General features: G+C 40.1%; 1 protein-coding gene across 5 annotated transcripts; it reads right to left on the bottom strand.

The window, feature by feature from the left end:
- Nucleotides 1-407: 407 nt before the first annotated feature.
- On the bottom strand, nt 408-16,848 carry trim24 (tripartite motif containing 24). 5 transcript variants are annotated; one of them, XM_088072445.1, is made up of 19 exons: nt 16,166-16,848; nt 14,729-14,847; nt 14,477-14,624; nt 13,858-13,990; nt 12,546-12,662; nt 12,263-12,377; nt 11,660-11,806; nt 11,405-11,519; nt 9,496-9,635; nt 9,044-9,313; nt 7,775-7,837; nt 7,481-7,628; nt 7,300-7,357; nt 6,004-6,130; nt 5,559-5,842; nt 4,349-4,460; nt 3,868-3,942; nt 2,569-2,730; nt 408-2,058 (listed from the first exon to the last, which is right to left on the bottom strand). In XM_088072445.1, the coding sequence occupies exons 1-19, from the start codon at nt 16,437-16,439 to the stop codon at nt 1,495-1,497; spliced, it is 3,171 nt and encodes a 1,056-aa protein (XP_087928571.1). In that variant the 5' UTR covers nt 16,440-16,848; the 3' UTR covers nt 408-1,494. The 5 variants fall into 5 exon arrangements, with proteins under 5 accessions (XP_087928571.1, XP_042366994.2, XP_042366997.2 ...); XM_042511060.2 differs by having other exon boundaries at nt 7,775-7,897; nt 13,858-13,987; XM_042511063.2 differs by having other exon boundaries at nt 7,775-7,897; nt 16,190-16,848.
- Nucleotides 16,849-16,882: the final 34 nt, after the last annotated feature.

The following is a 16,882-nucleotide window of genomic DNA, read 5'->3' as shown; positions in this document are numbered from 1 at the left end:
ATAAAAGAAGTCAAGTTGTCTCCTGTGTGAAAGTCATGTGTTTGTTTGACCCATCCACCACCCTGACCTCTTTATTTCACCAATGGGGTCGTAATGTCAACCACCGCCCCCATGATGTTAAACAAGGGAATCTGTGTATCTACCAAGACAAAGCACCCAAATCGACTTTTCATTGGCACTGTTCCCATGGTCCTGGCACATCACCTCAACACAATAGCAGCAATACAGCTGTTTTTGCGACAGTGGCGCCAGCATTACTACTTGGAAAGTGTCCGTTTACACCACCTCAAAGAAATCTTGCAGTCCCTAATAGGGGTTCAGACCTCAGTTTGAGAACCACTTAATTTTTTCAGTGTTCAGCATCTTACGAAATCTCAAGAAGAAAAAAAAAAATACAGATGACAATATCGGGAGCAAAGCATAAGTCAGATCTACATCTAACCCTGTTTATTACAAATATTGTAAATTCAGGTATTTTTTAATTCTTGACATTGTTTGTAGAGTTCATTTACAGGTCCTGTATATCCTCAATAAATAATAAAAGCAATGATATTGTACAAAATTATCAATATTGAAATTGAAGTTTGTAGCTTTTGACCCACACTTCTCTCTTTAAATGAATAAATGGTCATACAGGAAGGTTTAGTGAACTAAAGTCTCTGTCAGCAATGAGATTTTTTACTCTTGTGAAACAAAAAGGCTCAGGCCTAATCTTTAGTCAAATTAATCATGCTGCAGAAGGGCAAGGACACAATTTGGAGAACGCATTGTTGTCAGAGGCTGATGATGAGAAAGTGATAATCATGTCTCCGAGTTATCTACGAGTGATAAAAGTAAAGTTGGAGGAACTGTTCTCCTGATAGAAACCAACAAGGCTGCTGTATGATAAAGCATTGTTGGGATTTGAAGGATAAGAGGCCACAAACTGGCAACACAGAAATGAAACCACACCAGTGGCAGCTCATTTTGTTCTCTAACAGCCAAGCATTACTATTTTTGCCATTTTACATACAGCAGCCTTATATGTTGCATACACAGCATTAATACAATAAAAAATTATACTATTGCAATAAAGCTTAAGTCTATAAACACAAAAAATGGAGGCATTACTACCTATATTAAAACACTATTGCATGCATTAATCTATTTTTTTTTTTTTCTTATTTTGATAACTTACACATGATCCTATCGACATAAAATATCGTTTGTGTGCTTTTCAGTGTTGTCGTCACGGAAAATAACATTTCATGTTACAGTAAAATTGTAACCTCTGTCCAGCAAAAACACACAAAAAGCTTATTTACTCCCTTCATTGTGCATCTACAGCAGGACTGCTACTAAATACATCTGTTTAGTAGAGCAGATCATTTTTTCCTATTGCAAATATAACATGTTAGAAAAAATTGTCTCATTGCAGCAAATGTTGGTCCCCACTGGGGCCACTTCTGTGGAAGACTGATATCATCCATCTCTTCTACAGTATCTTTTTGTTTTCTATCCCTCTTTCTCTTTGGCTGTGTCTGCAGGAGCCGAGCCTTTTTCCTGGGCTTCAGGCGGATCCACAGTCGAGTCTGTAGGGAGCTTAAGGCTCTCCTCTTTTGGGGAGCTGGGAGCTACTTCTTCTCTTGTTTTGCTACCAGCAGCTGGAGAGCTCTCTGCCTCCTTCACAGAGGCCTCCTCACCCTGCTTTGCCTCCTCTGCAGGAGGCACGTTTTCCTCTGTAGCTGCTACCTTTTCATCTGTCCCATTTTCACTCGCATCGATCGCCTTCATCTCTGACTTTCTTTCCTCCTCTGAGGCTGTCGCTTCTTCCAGAGGAGGCAAGTCCTCCTCCACAGGGGGGATTCCTTCTCCTGCAGGACTTTGCGGTTTATCGTCTTCGATGGGAGCCATGCCTTCCTCCATAATCTCTTCCTCCTCATCGATCTCGTCCTCCAAAGGAGGGATCATCTGTTCTTCCCTCCCTCCGGGGAAGACCCTATTTGGGTAGACTAGTTTCAACTGTTCCTCAAAGTAGTCCTCCAAGTACAAGCCTGCACTACCCACCTCTGAGGTCGCCTGTAAAATGACACAAAGAAGAAGAATTAAAAAGTACATATGAAAAAAAAACGGAGCCAAAAGGAACCAGCTTTCCACCAGTGGTGGAGCGGTCACAGGCACTCTTGTATCAGAGAGAAAAAAAAGGAAGAAGGAAAGAGTGGGAAAGTAGAAACCACTGTTTCAGCACAGCGGACTAAGTAGCCCATTGTGCTGAAACATGTTTGTGTTCTTTCCTACTTTCCAACTCTTTCCTACTTAATTTTGATTTCTTTCCGACACAAGAGTGCTTATGACCGCTCCACCACTGGTGGAAAGCTGGTTCCTTTTGGCACAGTTTTTTTTTCAAACATTTATCCTTCCACAGAGCACCTTGTTTTACCGCTATTAACTCGACATACTAAGTAAGCCAGTCTCCATTCATTTATCTTAAAAAGTATGTACTGGCATTAGACATTACTATATTACCACGATTTGGAAGAAAACTGTTTAATTTGCCAAACGAGATATTTCATATAAACTGATGTTTACCTTGTAGTACTTCGAACAGTTGGAGAATATGAGCCGGATGTCTGCAACAAACTCCTCCGGACTGCTATAATATTCACCCTCCTTCGACTTTGACTCCAGCTTCTTCTTGACTATTGACAAATCCATCGGGGTCTTGATCAGCTCTTTGTACTTTCTTGTCTCCTACATGGGAAAAAGTGTGGTTAGATTCTGGAGGCAAACACCTCTCACTGTAAGAGACATGTTTGACATTAGGACCGTCTCCAACTTATTGACGACTCCTCTTTAGACTTGTCTTTTCAGCAGGGACGCTCTTTGTGGGCTGGTCTCAAAAGCAAAAGCTGCATTCCTTCACTTGGCAGAGGGCCAACTCAATTCACCAAATTTTCTCTATGGAGTGGACTCTGGTCAAAATACATGGGGCCAGCTTTAAGGCCCTTTCCCAACTACCTCCTTTGGTCCAGACTTTTGGAATTTTTATTTTGATCCAAACCAAAATTACAGCAGCAAAATGTTGATCCAACAAAAAGAGGTGATCTCGGTCTGAATCAAACTGAACCATGGTCCATTTTTGCTAGTGTGAAAACATTTTTTTTGGATGGTTTGGACTTTCGGAACAATTTCCGAAGTTCTGGTGGGCTATTGTCATGTAAGACGAGGAGTGTAGCTAGCTACTTTAAGGAACGACTCTAATCGTAGTGAGTGAACGAGAGCAGTGATAGTGGATGCCTTCAGAGCGGACAGGTGTTGGCAAACACGACGCAACAAAACAAAATAATAAATAAATAGCACGTGAGGAAAGAGGGAGACCAAAATTTTGTTCAAAGACTTTGCGGTCAGCTGAGAAAAACGTGGTAACTTTTCAATTATTTTCTGAGAGCATGAGAGATGGAGGGGACACGAGAGGACGGGAGTTCCCTATCACAAACAAATCAATGTCAAGTATGTGTAGACGCAACCCACATAGGGGATGATGACAGGATTTAGGGGTGTCATGTATAGTTATTTTGTGTGCTTGTATAATTGCAACATGAAACTAAAAATAACATGTAAACAATGTAACAAAACTTTTAACCTTAGTTCAAACTTTCAGGTGTAAAAAGGCCTTAAGACTCTTGGCGTGGAATGCAGCTTACAATTAGACAGAGATATGATGCAAAGAGGTTCACTTTGAATTCACTATTTATAGGAGAATAATACGTTTTTGTTGTCTGGATGTGCATGCTATTGTGATATTTTATTAAAATGATTACCAAAAAGCAGTGCAAGAAACAGCACAGCTTTTTCTTTATTGACAAAATACTTAATAGAGTAACTTACTGATGGAGTAGCAGGCTGCTGAAAGTCAGTACTGAAGTCATTGCAGAAGAGACGAAGGAGCAGCCTCTCACACTTCTGCATGTTAAAAAAAAAGGAAGCATTAGACGTCATTATTCTTGATTTAATCCTCTCAACGTTTCTTTTCAGTTTTTGTGTGCACATAGCCTTGCAGTGTCATGCCCTTATAAATTGACTAGTGGGCCTTTACCTGTGCTAGTTATGCTCAAATGGCCATGCTTTCCATTTACAATGACAAGGGGAATTATCATTATAGGAACACAGGTGCAATCAATTCTGCGATTAAAAATATGTCATAAATCTCGCGGAGAATTTTCTTAAGACACTTTTTAAGAACAAATTTAAGAGAAAACATAGCAAGATATTAGTTAATGAGGCCCCATGACTACAAAAAACAACAGCAAGACGTAAATATTAGTGAACATCATGCTCAGAAACATAAATAACACCCGAGTGAGCATACCCTTCTTTCAACAGGTGGACATCCTTCAGAGACGGGACCATCCTTGCTGTCACAGTCGTACTCCATCTCAGGGGACGCCAGGTCTCGGCAGAGCGAACAGAACCACTCCCCACTGCAGAGACAGAAGTAGAGGGGAGGCTGTTAGGACAGATGCATGGCTTGGCCAGCTATTGCTGAATATGATTAAATGTATAATGACTGTCCCTTGCCAAAGTTAGTCATCAAAATTATGATTGAGAACATGTCATTTAATCATCAGTGTACATTTCTGAAAGTGGAGGTAAGAACAATTTCACATTAAAAAAAAAAGTTGGGGCTGGGATTGTCTGTAAATGGCTCTAAACATGGAGGTGGCTAGCCGCTAAGATTGTTAAGAGTGCTTCTCTGCTCCAGATGCCATTACCCCAATATATCTTTACCATACAAATAATTGTTTGCAGCTATATTAAGGCATTGAATGTTGTTTACAGCTTCTTTAATGGCAGTGTTAAATTAGTACAGACTGCATACTGTCATATTATCATATATGTGTATATATATATGTCCAACATTTCTGACACATCATAAATTGATGTTGTACTGTTGTTTGATAACAAGAAATACAAGAATTGCAGTACAATTTCATTAACATTCCCATAAACTTTTTTGGGGGTAACATTTTTTCTTATTTTGTTTGCCATGAGTTTCATATATGTCACCCCTCCACAATAAAACTTTCTATATCACAAACTCATATCAAAGCTGCATTAAAATATCATCCGATTAATTTTCTTTATACTATGATAAAACAATAAAGACCTCCATAATAAACTGGAAGCAAGAAATCTAAACACTTTTTAGAACTTTTTTTTCAAGACTGAACACACTTCTTAGAGTAGACAAGACATGGATATCATTAGCAATAAAGCCAAAGGTTATGCTTTCAAGCTAAGGATAAAAAAGTTTAAGGCAAAGTAAGAGTGAACCCAAGTGCTCACCATATAATCCCTATTTTTGGTCAACAGAACTGGCTTATTGATAACTATGAAACATTTTGTATTGGATTAGGCCATACTCTATGGTTGGTATGTAAAACACATAAATATATCAAATGTAAAAAAACATAAAATATACACAGTCTTAACAGCAGCAATAATAGCTCTAAATTTATTAATGCACTGTGATCATCTCATTTTGCAACAATAGCAGTGAGAGACAACATGTCTCTCACCTAGGGGACTCATTGAGAGCAGGAATGTGGCAGGCCAGATGAAAAACTTTGGGACACTTGTCGCAGCAGAGCAGCTCCCCTCCGTTCTGACAGACGGCGCACCAGTCCTCATTTGGATCCTCCTCTGGCTCCGCTCTCTTCTCAGACTCTGGCTGTGCTGCGGGCTGCGGACACTGCTCTTTCCCAGACTCTGGTCCAGGGACGGGGACTGGAACAGACACCTTTTGCTGCTGCCGAGGCTTCGAGTGAGCCCCGGTGCTGCTGTCCGGCAGGCTGGACTGCACCTGGATGCAAAGGAAAATATGTGCAGTTTGATACAATGACTGAGAGACAATGAAAAACAAAACCCAGACAGTGGGAATATGAGTATTTCACTTCATGCAACATTTTGAAAATAAGTTTAAAAAGACATTTTGGATTTATGTAACCACAGTGTTTCTCTTACAAATCGAACTTCGTCCTCATCCTCTGGTTCGTCCTTGATGACGATGACGGGCCCCGGGGACGACCGTCTTCGCCTCTTAGCTGAGGGGGCGGATGGAGGCTCAGAATTTTGCCTCCAGGAAGCCGTCCTTTAACAAAAAGATTGCCAAAGAGAGGAGAAGGAATAATTAAGACCATGATATCGTTAAAAAAAAGGAAAAAGACTCTGGCCTCACTTACACTTACTGGTTTGGAATATCAGTGTTATTTAAAGGAGCAGTGTGTAGACTTTAGTGACATCTAGTGGTAAAGTTTACCAATTGCAACCAGTTGTATCTTCTTCCAGTTACAATTCCTTCAGTGTTCATTGTTCAAGAGATTAATAACCCCGGAGCTCAATTATCAGCACAAGTCTCTAACTTTCCAAAACAAACAGACTAGGGGATTAAAATCATTGAAAACAATGATGAATGAAGCCATTTCAACTTAGAAATCAGTTTTTCTCCTGCGCTATTCAGCTCACCGCAGACAGGCCGCTAGCCCAGTACACACTAAAAACACTGAACAAAGCAAAGTTTCATGTTAAAAGTCAGTGTTGTTAAGACGACGGAAGCACATGTAGATGCAGCAGCTGGTAACTCCGCACATCCTTGCTACTTTTTTGTTATATTTGTCTATTATTTTGATACCATGGCCCCTTCTGCTGAAGCAGGACTTTTCTACGATAGAGTGGCACTTATCAACACCCGGAGCAGTTGTGTGGGGTTTGGTCTGAATGTAGCAGACCGCGAGAGGATCTCTACCGGTGGCCTGTGCCAAACGGCGAGTCAGACCAGAGGGGAGAAACGAGACTGAAGGCACCAGGTGAGGAGTGGGAGGAAGGCCGGTATCAGGGCAAGGCTGACCTGACTTGGACTGAGAGCTGTTTCTCTTCCAAGCTTTCTTCTGTCTAATGTCCGTTCGTGGGAGAAAAAAGTGGATGAGATGCAATTAAGGCTCATTAAGCAATGTTTTTTCAACACCATTGCTCCTTCTGCTGAAGCACGACATTTCTATGATAGAGTGGCACTTATCAGCATTGAGACAGTTGTGTGGGGCTTGGACTGAATGCAGTGGACCGCAAAAGGGTCTCCACTGACGACATACGCCAACAAGATGGTCGGACCGGAGGGGAGAAATGAAACTGAAAGTGCCGGACGAAAATAGGGAGAAGAGTCGGTATCAGTTTGCAAGAATTTGTCCAGAGACAAAACAGAGGCTAAATATTTAAACAATCAGGAAAAATAACCATGGGAAGACAGATTTTGTCTTTTCTTACCCTGTGCTTCTGTCTGAAGAAGATGGTTTGGCCATCGGTGAGTTCTGCCTTGCTTGAACTTGGAAAAAAAGAGAAAAAAAGACAATTTTTATCGTTTACAAGTCATGATGAAGAACTTTATCTAACACTAGTTCTTACACAGGGTAGGTCCTTTAGGGCATATCAGAGCAGAGATACTGACCTGCTATGTGATTAACTGTGCTTGTTTTGTCTGTAGTTGCTGAGGCTAGACTTGGAGCAAAGGTGGGTTTGGGAATAGAGATGGTGATGGAGGGGACAGACGCACCAGCCTCACTCCTCTTCAGGTAAGAGGACTCCGTCAGGCCCCGCTTTAGGGAACAAAAAACAAAACAGAAGGTGTAATTAACTGCTTCATACAAGTTACACAGAATAAGCCCAAATAGCACTTTATCTCTATGGAGTCATGCGAGACTGGAGACCTTGTAGGTCTCTTTCCTTTCTCTCTCCTACCGACCTGATGAAGTGACGTCTGTGCAGCAGCTCCGGCAGACAGAGGCTGTGGGTAACGTGACGTACCCTGCAACAAATCCATGGGTTTAGGAGGGAAGTTGGAGGTTTGGATCAGTTCTCTCAGAGACTAGATGTAGGATAAGAAAAAGAATGGTTCAGGTTTTAAAAAGGCAAGTTTGTAAATATTAATTCTGTTAAAATGGATGGGAACCTCCTCTCATTATTTAAACATTGGATCAAGGATATTTTGAGGTTCTTACACTTAGAGGTCTGCTATTCAAAAGTCTAACGACAGATTCTTCAAAGTATGACAGTCTTTTATCACGTGCTTGGTTAACCTGTTGTTAATGTATTTATCTTAAATCAGTGCAAAATGTATCTTTGTTATGTTAGTGTTATCTATCTTATAGTCTTGTGGTTATTATTGTCTATTGTAGTTTTTTTCATTTATTATTTACTTGTTTTAGTTTAATTTTTCTCTTTTTGCAAGCACGAATATGGTGATTACTTTGTTACTGATGATGTGTATTAAAAACCAAATATAGTCACTAGCATGTTGCATTTTGGGGGAATATATGTCCAGTATGACTATTATTTTGCTGGTGAACCTTGTAAGTAGGCTAGCTTAGACCATGTAAAATGCCACAGGCTTGTGCTGACAACATTAGCATATTGGATTTATGGGGAAAATGTGTCCAGCATCACACTGTCACTGTGTCACTGTGGCAGTAGTGGTGCTTAAACTGCAGCACACTTTGACATTGTTACATCGCTGCGATACTGACTTGCTTGTTTCATATACATGTATGTAAAAAGCAATGTAATTTATTATATATATTACATATACAGTGACGGCTAAACAAAATAAAGACCCTTTTAAAAACCAGTACGCTTTACTTTTGTCTGGCCTGGGGTTCACTACACTGCCTTTGATAATGTAGGAAGCAATAAAGTTGTCTTGGTTCAGACAACAGCCTCCACGTGATCATTTTATTACCTCAAGTACAGGTGGAACTCATAACCCTCGGTTACTGTATCAGTGTAGGTTCTTTGCTGTTATGGTCCCCAGTAGAGGAGACGGAGAAACAAATGAAGTAACTGTCGAAACTTTAGTAGTTACTAGGCTCTGAGGAAAACGGAAAGCCATCATTTGTCTGAAGGCGGGCAGCCTTTCTGGTATTTGACACTTTGATAAGCAACGTCTACTTTCCACATGAAGAGCCTAGCCCACGTCTGGCATTCAGAACATCCAGGACTACCTGCACTAACTCACCTGAGCAGGTGGGAATGCTGTGTTGTGAAGCATGGATGATGTCGGGCTTCTGGGGTTGGAGTGGGAGCTTCCGTATCTGCGTCCCGGCTGTCCCATGCTGGGGGGGCCTTGGGAGGGGGAGGACCCTCCGTGGATGGGTCTGGTTGGGGGTGGAGGGCCGGGGGGTCCCGGGAGCCTGACATTTTGGTACCAGGACCAGTGGTTAGGCGGGGGCTGCCTGTGGGGCTGTTGGGAGAGCTTGTCCACCTTGGACAGAGGAATAACAGATGTCTATCAATGAAATAAATGGAAAATAAACACACAGTATTTAGTATGGTTAACATGGTGAGCAAAAAATGTAATAAAACTTGAAAAGAACAGTGGCTTTGTGTTTTTGTGTTTTCGTGCTTCTCTGCGTCAAAACAAATTTCCTTGTTACGGAACCAAAACTGCTAGTGTGATGAATATCTTACCTGCATCTGGAGCTGAGCCAGCGTGCTCTGTCGCTGCTGAGCTGAGGCCGAGAGCGCTCCACTGGGGGCCTCCGCTCTGGGACCTGCCTGGTGGTTGGTGATAGGCTGCCTTCCCGGGCCCCTTTCAACAACCAGAGAACCTGGAGAAAATAAGCAAACAATCAAAAACTTTATTATGATTTCAAGCCTTGATTCCACATTCTTTTTCCATGTCATATCTGTGTGCCTACATTTCCCACAATGCAACAATCCCAACCAACATAACCAAAATAGACTTAACACAGACTTTAATGTGTAAATTGGTGGAGTTCGCCTCGAAGTCCAGATGAAACAGCATTTTGTGCATATCGAGTGAAAAAAGATAAGCCGACCTTCATTATATATATCTTTTTTTTTTAAATCTAGATTTATTTAACATTTTCTGCTCTTATATTTAGAAATGACAAACATGTATGTGGTCTGTCGTCCATGGAAAAGTTCACAGATTTTGGTTAATGTTTAAGGTGAATAACAGGAACTTTGTGACTATTTGCTAACGGTCAAAAACACAGTATTCCTGCCAAAGGTAAACTCAGGTTACACAGCTCCTGTCTGTCCCAGAGTAAAAATGAAGTAAACACGTTTTTTTCAAACAGTGCCTGTTTCCTCTGAAATAATCCCTCTATTGATATCAGACATTCTGACTCTGTTTGGACCTTTAAACCCTAACTTCAAGCAAACTTCAAACTTTTTGCCTCGACTTTTATTTAAATGGCCTACAAACAAAGCACAAATTTAAAACTATTTAAGCAGATTTTTCTTTTTTTTCTTTATATTTTCTTTATATCAGCATTAAAATGCATGCAGGTGTTTTCAGCTTCTCCTAAACTTAATGTTCTTAATGTTAAGATGACTGTGGGCAACCTGATATCATAGAAATAGATGTAAATACACATGTGAAAATGAATAAAAAAAGATAATGGAGAGGACTATGTAAACTGAAAACACAAGATAAAGAGAGTAGTTATTAAGGACAAATGAGATTAAAACAATGGGAAACAGAGATGCAAAAACTTCAAAATCTATCTTGTTTACTACATTCAAGAACAAGCTGACAAATGCAGATAAAAATATCGGATGACGTCTCCACAAAAGTTTTGAATGACAGAATGAAAGGCCCTCCCTCCGCTCCGAATGTAAATATAAATGGCTCATTTCTAAGGTAACATAATCACAATGATTCTTGGTGAAAGTGATTATAAACTGATGAAAATATAGTTTTGAATATTACAATCCATCTCTGCCGATATATACCCCAAAAGCCATACACACTGGGAATGTGGGAAACTTGCAAAAAAAATGCCACCCACTTCTTTCCCACTGCCAGTAGAGGAGTATGCCTATCTGTGTTTGTTTTCTGATTTTTCACTGTCAATGTCACAAACACACCAGAAAAAAAAGGTTATCATAGAAAACAAAAACAGCCAATCAGAGCCCAGGAGTCTCTTACATAGCGTGCCAATCGTGTCAATCGCGGCTCGAGACCTCACACTAAGTCAAACTAGGCAGCGCAGGTCAAATATGAATCAAGATTCTGTTACGGTATTGTCTAAAATCCCACCTCAAACATTTTCAGAACCATATTTTAATGTACAGATGAGCTGTAAAGTGAGAACGTTTGCTCTGGTCAGTGGGTGATGTTTGGTGCCGTTCTTGTTTGGGTCACAAAGAATCTACATTATGTAACCCCATGTGCACATAGTGAAATACACAGCAAACATGACAAAAGTTAAATTTATAAAAGTTACCAACTGTAGCTATCAGCCTTCTACAAATCAGTGGGAAACACGTTGTTCTACAATGGGATAGCACTCAAATATTTGTTGCTGTTGACTTATGATGTAACAGTCTAAATAAGTGATAGTCTTACCAAGGTCGACATTTGTGGCCCAGAAACCAGAGCGACACTGAAAGCGAACAGAACTCTGAGGGACGATGGAGGGATTACAGCTTGCTCTCATCAGGTAATGGATCTGGAAAAGGATCTAGAAGACGAAAAGACAAAGCCGTCACCATTATTTAAGTGTTGTAGGATTTGGTTGAATTACTACTGTAAACATGTATTTATTTGCTGCAACAACATAAAGTACATGTGACATGTCAAACTGCTGTTTAAGCCGCTCACCAGTCTCTTGCAGTATAACAGAGCCGTTCCACTGTGGCTCGCTGTGGCCCATTTGGTAAAGCTGATGACGTGGTCAAGGTGCCTGCTCAGAGAGTTGACGTCCTCTTGCTGCTTTTTTAAACCCAGCTCGTGGTCTTTAGTCAGAGCCTACAAAGAGATGTGTGCATGAATTGTCAAATACAAATAAATAAAATGTTAAGATCTTTCTGGCATCGTGTTTAAAAGGCCATTACAAAATACTTGCTTCAACTGTCCTGCTGCTGGCCTGTTTGTCAGTATTGTTATACTATTACAGTTATCTTCGAGAGAAAATGATTTTCTCCATACGACTCCAAAAATGGGGCAGTTATTCAGCCAGTGAGACAGCTCTTTCATAATCATGGTATGTGCTGTGCAATATTTTATTCTACATAAGGCAAATTTGCCTCGATTTTCTGATCATCCCATGACCTCATATTTATTTTCCCTTTTTGCTTCTTATTTTCTTTTGCCTGCTGTCCTTCTAATGTGAATAATTATCATGAATTAAAAATTAAAAAGAAAAAATATATGACTATCACAATTGCCTTTGAAAGGTTGTTAAATGAAACAGATGAAACAAACCTCGAGCTGGTTGACCAAAATCTTTCCCTTCCTGTTGATCTCCATAATCAAGTTGCAGATAGACTTCTTTATTTCATTCGTTACGGCCTTCCGGTTTTCCTCAACTTGTTGGAGTCTGTGAAAATGAATTTTAATATAATGCCTCACGTTGACCCATTATCAGTTTCAATATACAGGTGATTTTGAATGCAATTAAATATGTTATGATGCAAACAAGTATCCTCATATCTGAAAAAAACCCCAGAATATTTGATAAAGTTCCAGCTGCAGAGGAGGACTTTACCCAGTGCTGATACAGCCAGACACTTCCTCGATCGCCTTTCTTTTCTCTTGCAACTGCTGTGTCATGTTCTCCAGATACTGCCTGTGGTTCCTGTACGCATCCTCCAAAAACTGGTAACTGACCACAAAGAATATAATAATAATAATAAATAAAATACAATCTTTCTGCTTTACAATAAAACATAACATTTAAAACAGAGTAGAACAAATTAAAAACTAAGCACATCAGCACAGAATACAATTATTTAAAATGTCATAAACATCAAATCATCAACAAGTAATTCTAAAAAAAGATTTGCTGAAAAGGCGAGACACAGCTAGCAGTTTTTTAACCTGTTCATTAATGATTGACAGCTGGTGTTCATTTATCTTTACAACAGCTGTGTAATTTCGTCTGCCTCCTAAACTGATGATTAATTAGCGTGGGATTTCATTAATGTTAATGCCACTATCAATTCTCTTTGTCTGTCTGAACACGTGCAGTGTAAAAACGGCACGATGTGGATACGCTGTGCAAAAGTTCCACCGTCTTTCTTAATCTAAAATAGCTGAAATGAGAGAATAATTGCACAGCATTGGTTTTCATTTTGGTTTTCTTAGTCAAAATAAATGAATAAATAAAATAGTGTGCTAAGCCTGCCTTTGTGGTGTTGGTATTTATGCTCGGTAACTGACATGCTGCTCCGTCGGGAAGCAGTGAAGCTCATGCACAGAGTTTCAAATATATGAAAATCCTGAAGAGATGTTTCAGCATATTGCTGGTGTTTCCTCTCTTAAACAAAAGTATCATTTTACAGACATGACAAGCAGCACTGATGTTATCTTTACTTTGTGAAATGCAGCAACTCTTCTTCCTCTCTGACAATACTCTTTTTTTGTTCTAAGAGTCCAGCAGACCTTGAAAACATTTTGCAACTGTCAGAAAAACATGCCGGCATCAATAAAAGGAACGGAGAGCTTGAAGGCGTGTGGTACTGATGGATCAGACAATTTGGATTTGGTTCTAAGCTGGCGGTGGCTCTTGATTACCATCCTTAACAATTGGATATTCTTGTTTTTTTTCATAACATGACTGAAATATCTTTGAATTATTTTCTGATAAGAAAATATTTTTTAAATGACCTCAACAAACCATGCAACTGTTCTCATTGAACATTACATCACTGAAAACCCATTTGTTTAAGATCAGGTGCAGGTCTGCTTAATTATTAACAACATTAAAACAACCTGCATCACTACTGCCTGTTATAAAGAACCTGTGTTTATGGTTAAGATAAACAGAACAAAATTATAGACAAAAAAAATCAGCCTACTTGTGATCCTTGTGCTTAAGCAGCTGACAGTCCCGACAGGTGAGTCTGTCACACGTCTCACAAAACAGCTTCAGCGGCTCTTGCTTGTGAATGTCACAAAACACGGGCTTCTGTGTGGAGATACCGAGTGCTTCTGGGATACAGATGAGGGGGGAATTAAGAGCACAGATAAATGTCAAGTCAGCTTGTGCTGAAAGAGATGTTTGCTCAGCTTCTTAAAACAGCTTTGCCATTATTATCACAACTCACATCTTACCAAAACTGTTTATCTACGCATCTTAAAACTTATCTAGCACGAAGACAACTGTCACAACTGTTCTCATCTGAACAGGTGCCAAGAAGTAAGCCCAACCCTCTCTTCTATTATTAAACAACCTAACAGCTAACTGCACTGTGCATTTTTATGATGCATCCTCTTCTCTATAACGAGCTATAAGGCATTAAGGAAGTGCACTGTGCAGCCTGGAGCACCACAGGGTTGTTTGCATGATTGTCTTATGTAAATATTCAATGGTGTTATCAAGTAGCCTACAGTATGTACCATGCATAATTACTATGGTACAGCATACGACTTTTAAGTTGATTTAGGTTAATTTTTCTTCTGTGCACAACACACTACCTGGAGACATCTCCTCTTTCTGGCGTATGGTGTGATCCCTGGTGAACTTGACCCGTTGGTGCGCCTCAATGCACGTCACACACAGAAACTCCACACACTCCACGCAGTAACCTGTTGCCTCTGTGTTGTCATCGCAGCTCATACACACCTATCGAAGACAAGAATCACAGCAATTTTTTTTAAGTCTTGAGAGAGAGTGGTGTTACAGAAACAAACTGTTGTGAGATGAATGGCTCATGATAGGAAAGCAACCTGGCTGGTTTTCTCCACGGTGCTGCTCGGCACCTCTGCGGAGTCCTTGACAAAGAAATTATCCAACATGTCCATCTCCCAGCATTCCTGTCTGCATACCGGACACCGGATAGCACCCACTGGAGCGAGAGACCAGATGCAATGTTGAAGGTGTCAATCCACAACTTGGTACATGACTTTATTGTTTATATACGACTTTATATATATATATATATATATATATATATAGTATGATCTTAGAGATTTGAGAGTAGGGTGTTTGTTACATAATAAGTACAGTTTTGGTCTTAAATAAATCACTATTGTGCGTTTAACTGCGTGTTTGTGTGAAAATACACATTACTGTCAATTATATCAATATGAACGAGATCTGGAGATTTTGAGTCTCCTGCATCAACAAACCCCAAATATGGGTTGCTCATTTAAAAACTTGACGCAAAGCTTAAAGGGATAGTTCAGATTTTTTGAAGAGCAGTTGTATGAGGTACTTATCCATAGACAGGTGAGCACATACAGTAGATGTCAGTCAGAACGCCCCCAGTTTGGAGAAGCAGGTTAGAGTCCGACATGTAGGCTAAGTAATGTACTCAGTCAGCAACAAAATGTATCTTAGCCATCTTAAAAAGGTCTTGCCTAAAATCAATTTAAAAATAAAAATAAAAATCAATATCAGTTTAGGTGTAGAATGCTTTATTATATTGCTCTCTTCAAAACCAAACTCCATTGAGAAAAACAGTGATTTAACATCGCTGAACAACACAAGAGCTGCTGGTCTACCGCTGCCTCAATTAGTAATTTTGTTTGTTTCATTGTGTGACTTTGATGTTTAAAACGAATAGCTCAGATTCAACAAAGTCACATGATAACACAATATTGTATAACTAACTGATAAAAGCAGCAGACCAGCAGCTCCTGTGTTCAGCAAAAATAACTGACTTCGTCAATGGAGTCTGTAGGCTTTGATGGGGAACTAAATCCGCTTTCTCAGTGGACGGGGATGTGTGATGGAAAGGTAAGGCAGTGAAAATACTCTAAATGCTGTATGGTGCACACTAAATCTGATACTGATTTTTATTTTTTTAAGTTGAGACTTTTTAGGTGACTAAAACACATTTTGTTGCTGGCCCCCATCCATAGCAGAGGACTGACTAAGTTCCATGTTAGACTCCAGCCTATCGCTCCAAACTGCAGGCGTGCCAACAGACATCCACTGATTGTAAAATACTGACTATGAATAAAAACAAACCCACTTCAAAAAAAAATCCAAACTAACAATGAAGTAACTGTTGGCAGGTTGGGCCGGCCAGTAGCCACATCTGCTGGCTGGCCCAACCTGTTTCAGCTCCAGCTGGATACAAACAGGTTTTTCTTATCACAGTCTGCCACAGTTACAATAATCCCAGCTGTATCACAGTTGCTACAAGTCACTATCCTCACATGATTTGTTGTTTTCGACTTGACCTTGCGAGTCACGCCTCGGGTCGGCACTCCTGAAGGGGGCAGGAAGACACCTCTTGCAGAAAGAGTGGAGACACGGGAGAAGTTTGGGCTCTCTGTTGTGGAAGCTCAACTTGCAGATTGGACAAGTGTCCATGAGCCCGAAGGTGCCTTGCTGTTTCAGCCTCTCTTCCTCGGCTGGCAAACTTTCTGCCTCGTTTTCCACGATAATGACAATGTCGTCATTGTCAACATTTTCGGCACTTTCATCCATTTTTTCCTACCTTCTGCTTCCCGATCGTTTAACCAATCAATACAGCGATTGGAAACAAAGGAAAGCTTGTAATTTTACTGACTTAACAAGCCAAATATGGGATATTAAAACTACTAGTATGCATTACAACATTAAAAGCATTTTGTCCTGCAAGTTGTTTCATTAAACTGTTTTAGGTGTAGCCGTTTCCCGTTTTTGAAGCTACGTTAGCAACGTAGCTTACTGTGGCTGCACATATGCTACAGCCAATCAATAATTAACTCCTCCGTTTGTGGCGTTCTTGTTGAAACAGACGAAATATAACAACGCGCAATCACTTAATAATTAAAATAACGCTACATACAAATTCATCTGAAGCTCATATATGTCCGGAGGAGAGGCGACCATCTGTGCTTTCTTCCCCCAAAACACATACAATATATTACCCAGACTACACTGCGGTA

The sequence above is a fragment of the Plectropomus leopardus genome, chromosome 22, assembly GCF_026936395.1.
Source record: "Plectropomus leopardus strain MGB_pleo_1.0 chromosome 22, ASM2693639v1, whole genome shotgun sequence".
Lineage (NCBI taxonomy): Eukaryota > Metazoa > Chordata > Actinopteri > Perciformes > Serranidae > Plectropomus > Plectropomus leopardus.
The sequence above is the reverse complement of the archived record's forward strand: the minus strand, read 5'-3'. Positions and strand labels throughout refer to the sequence as shown.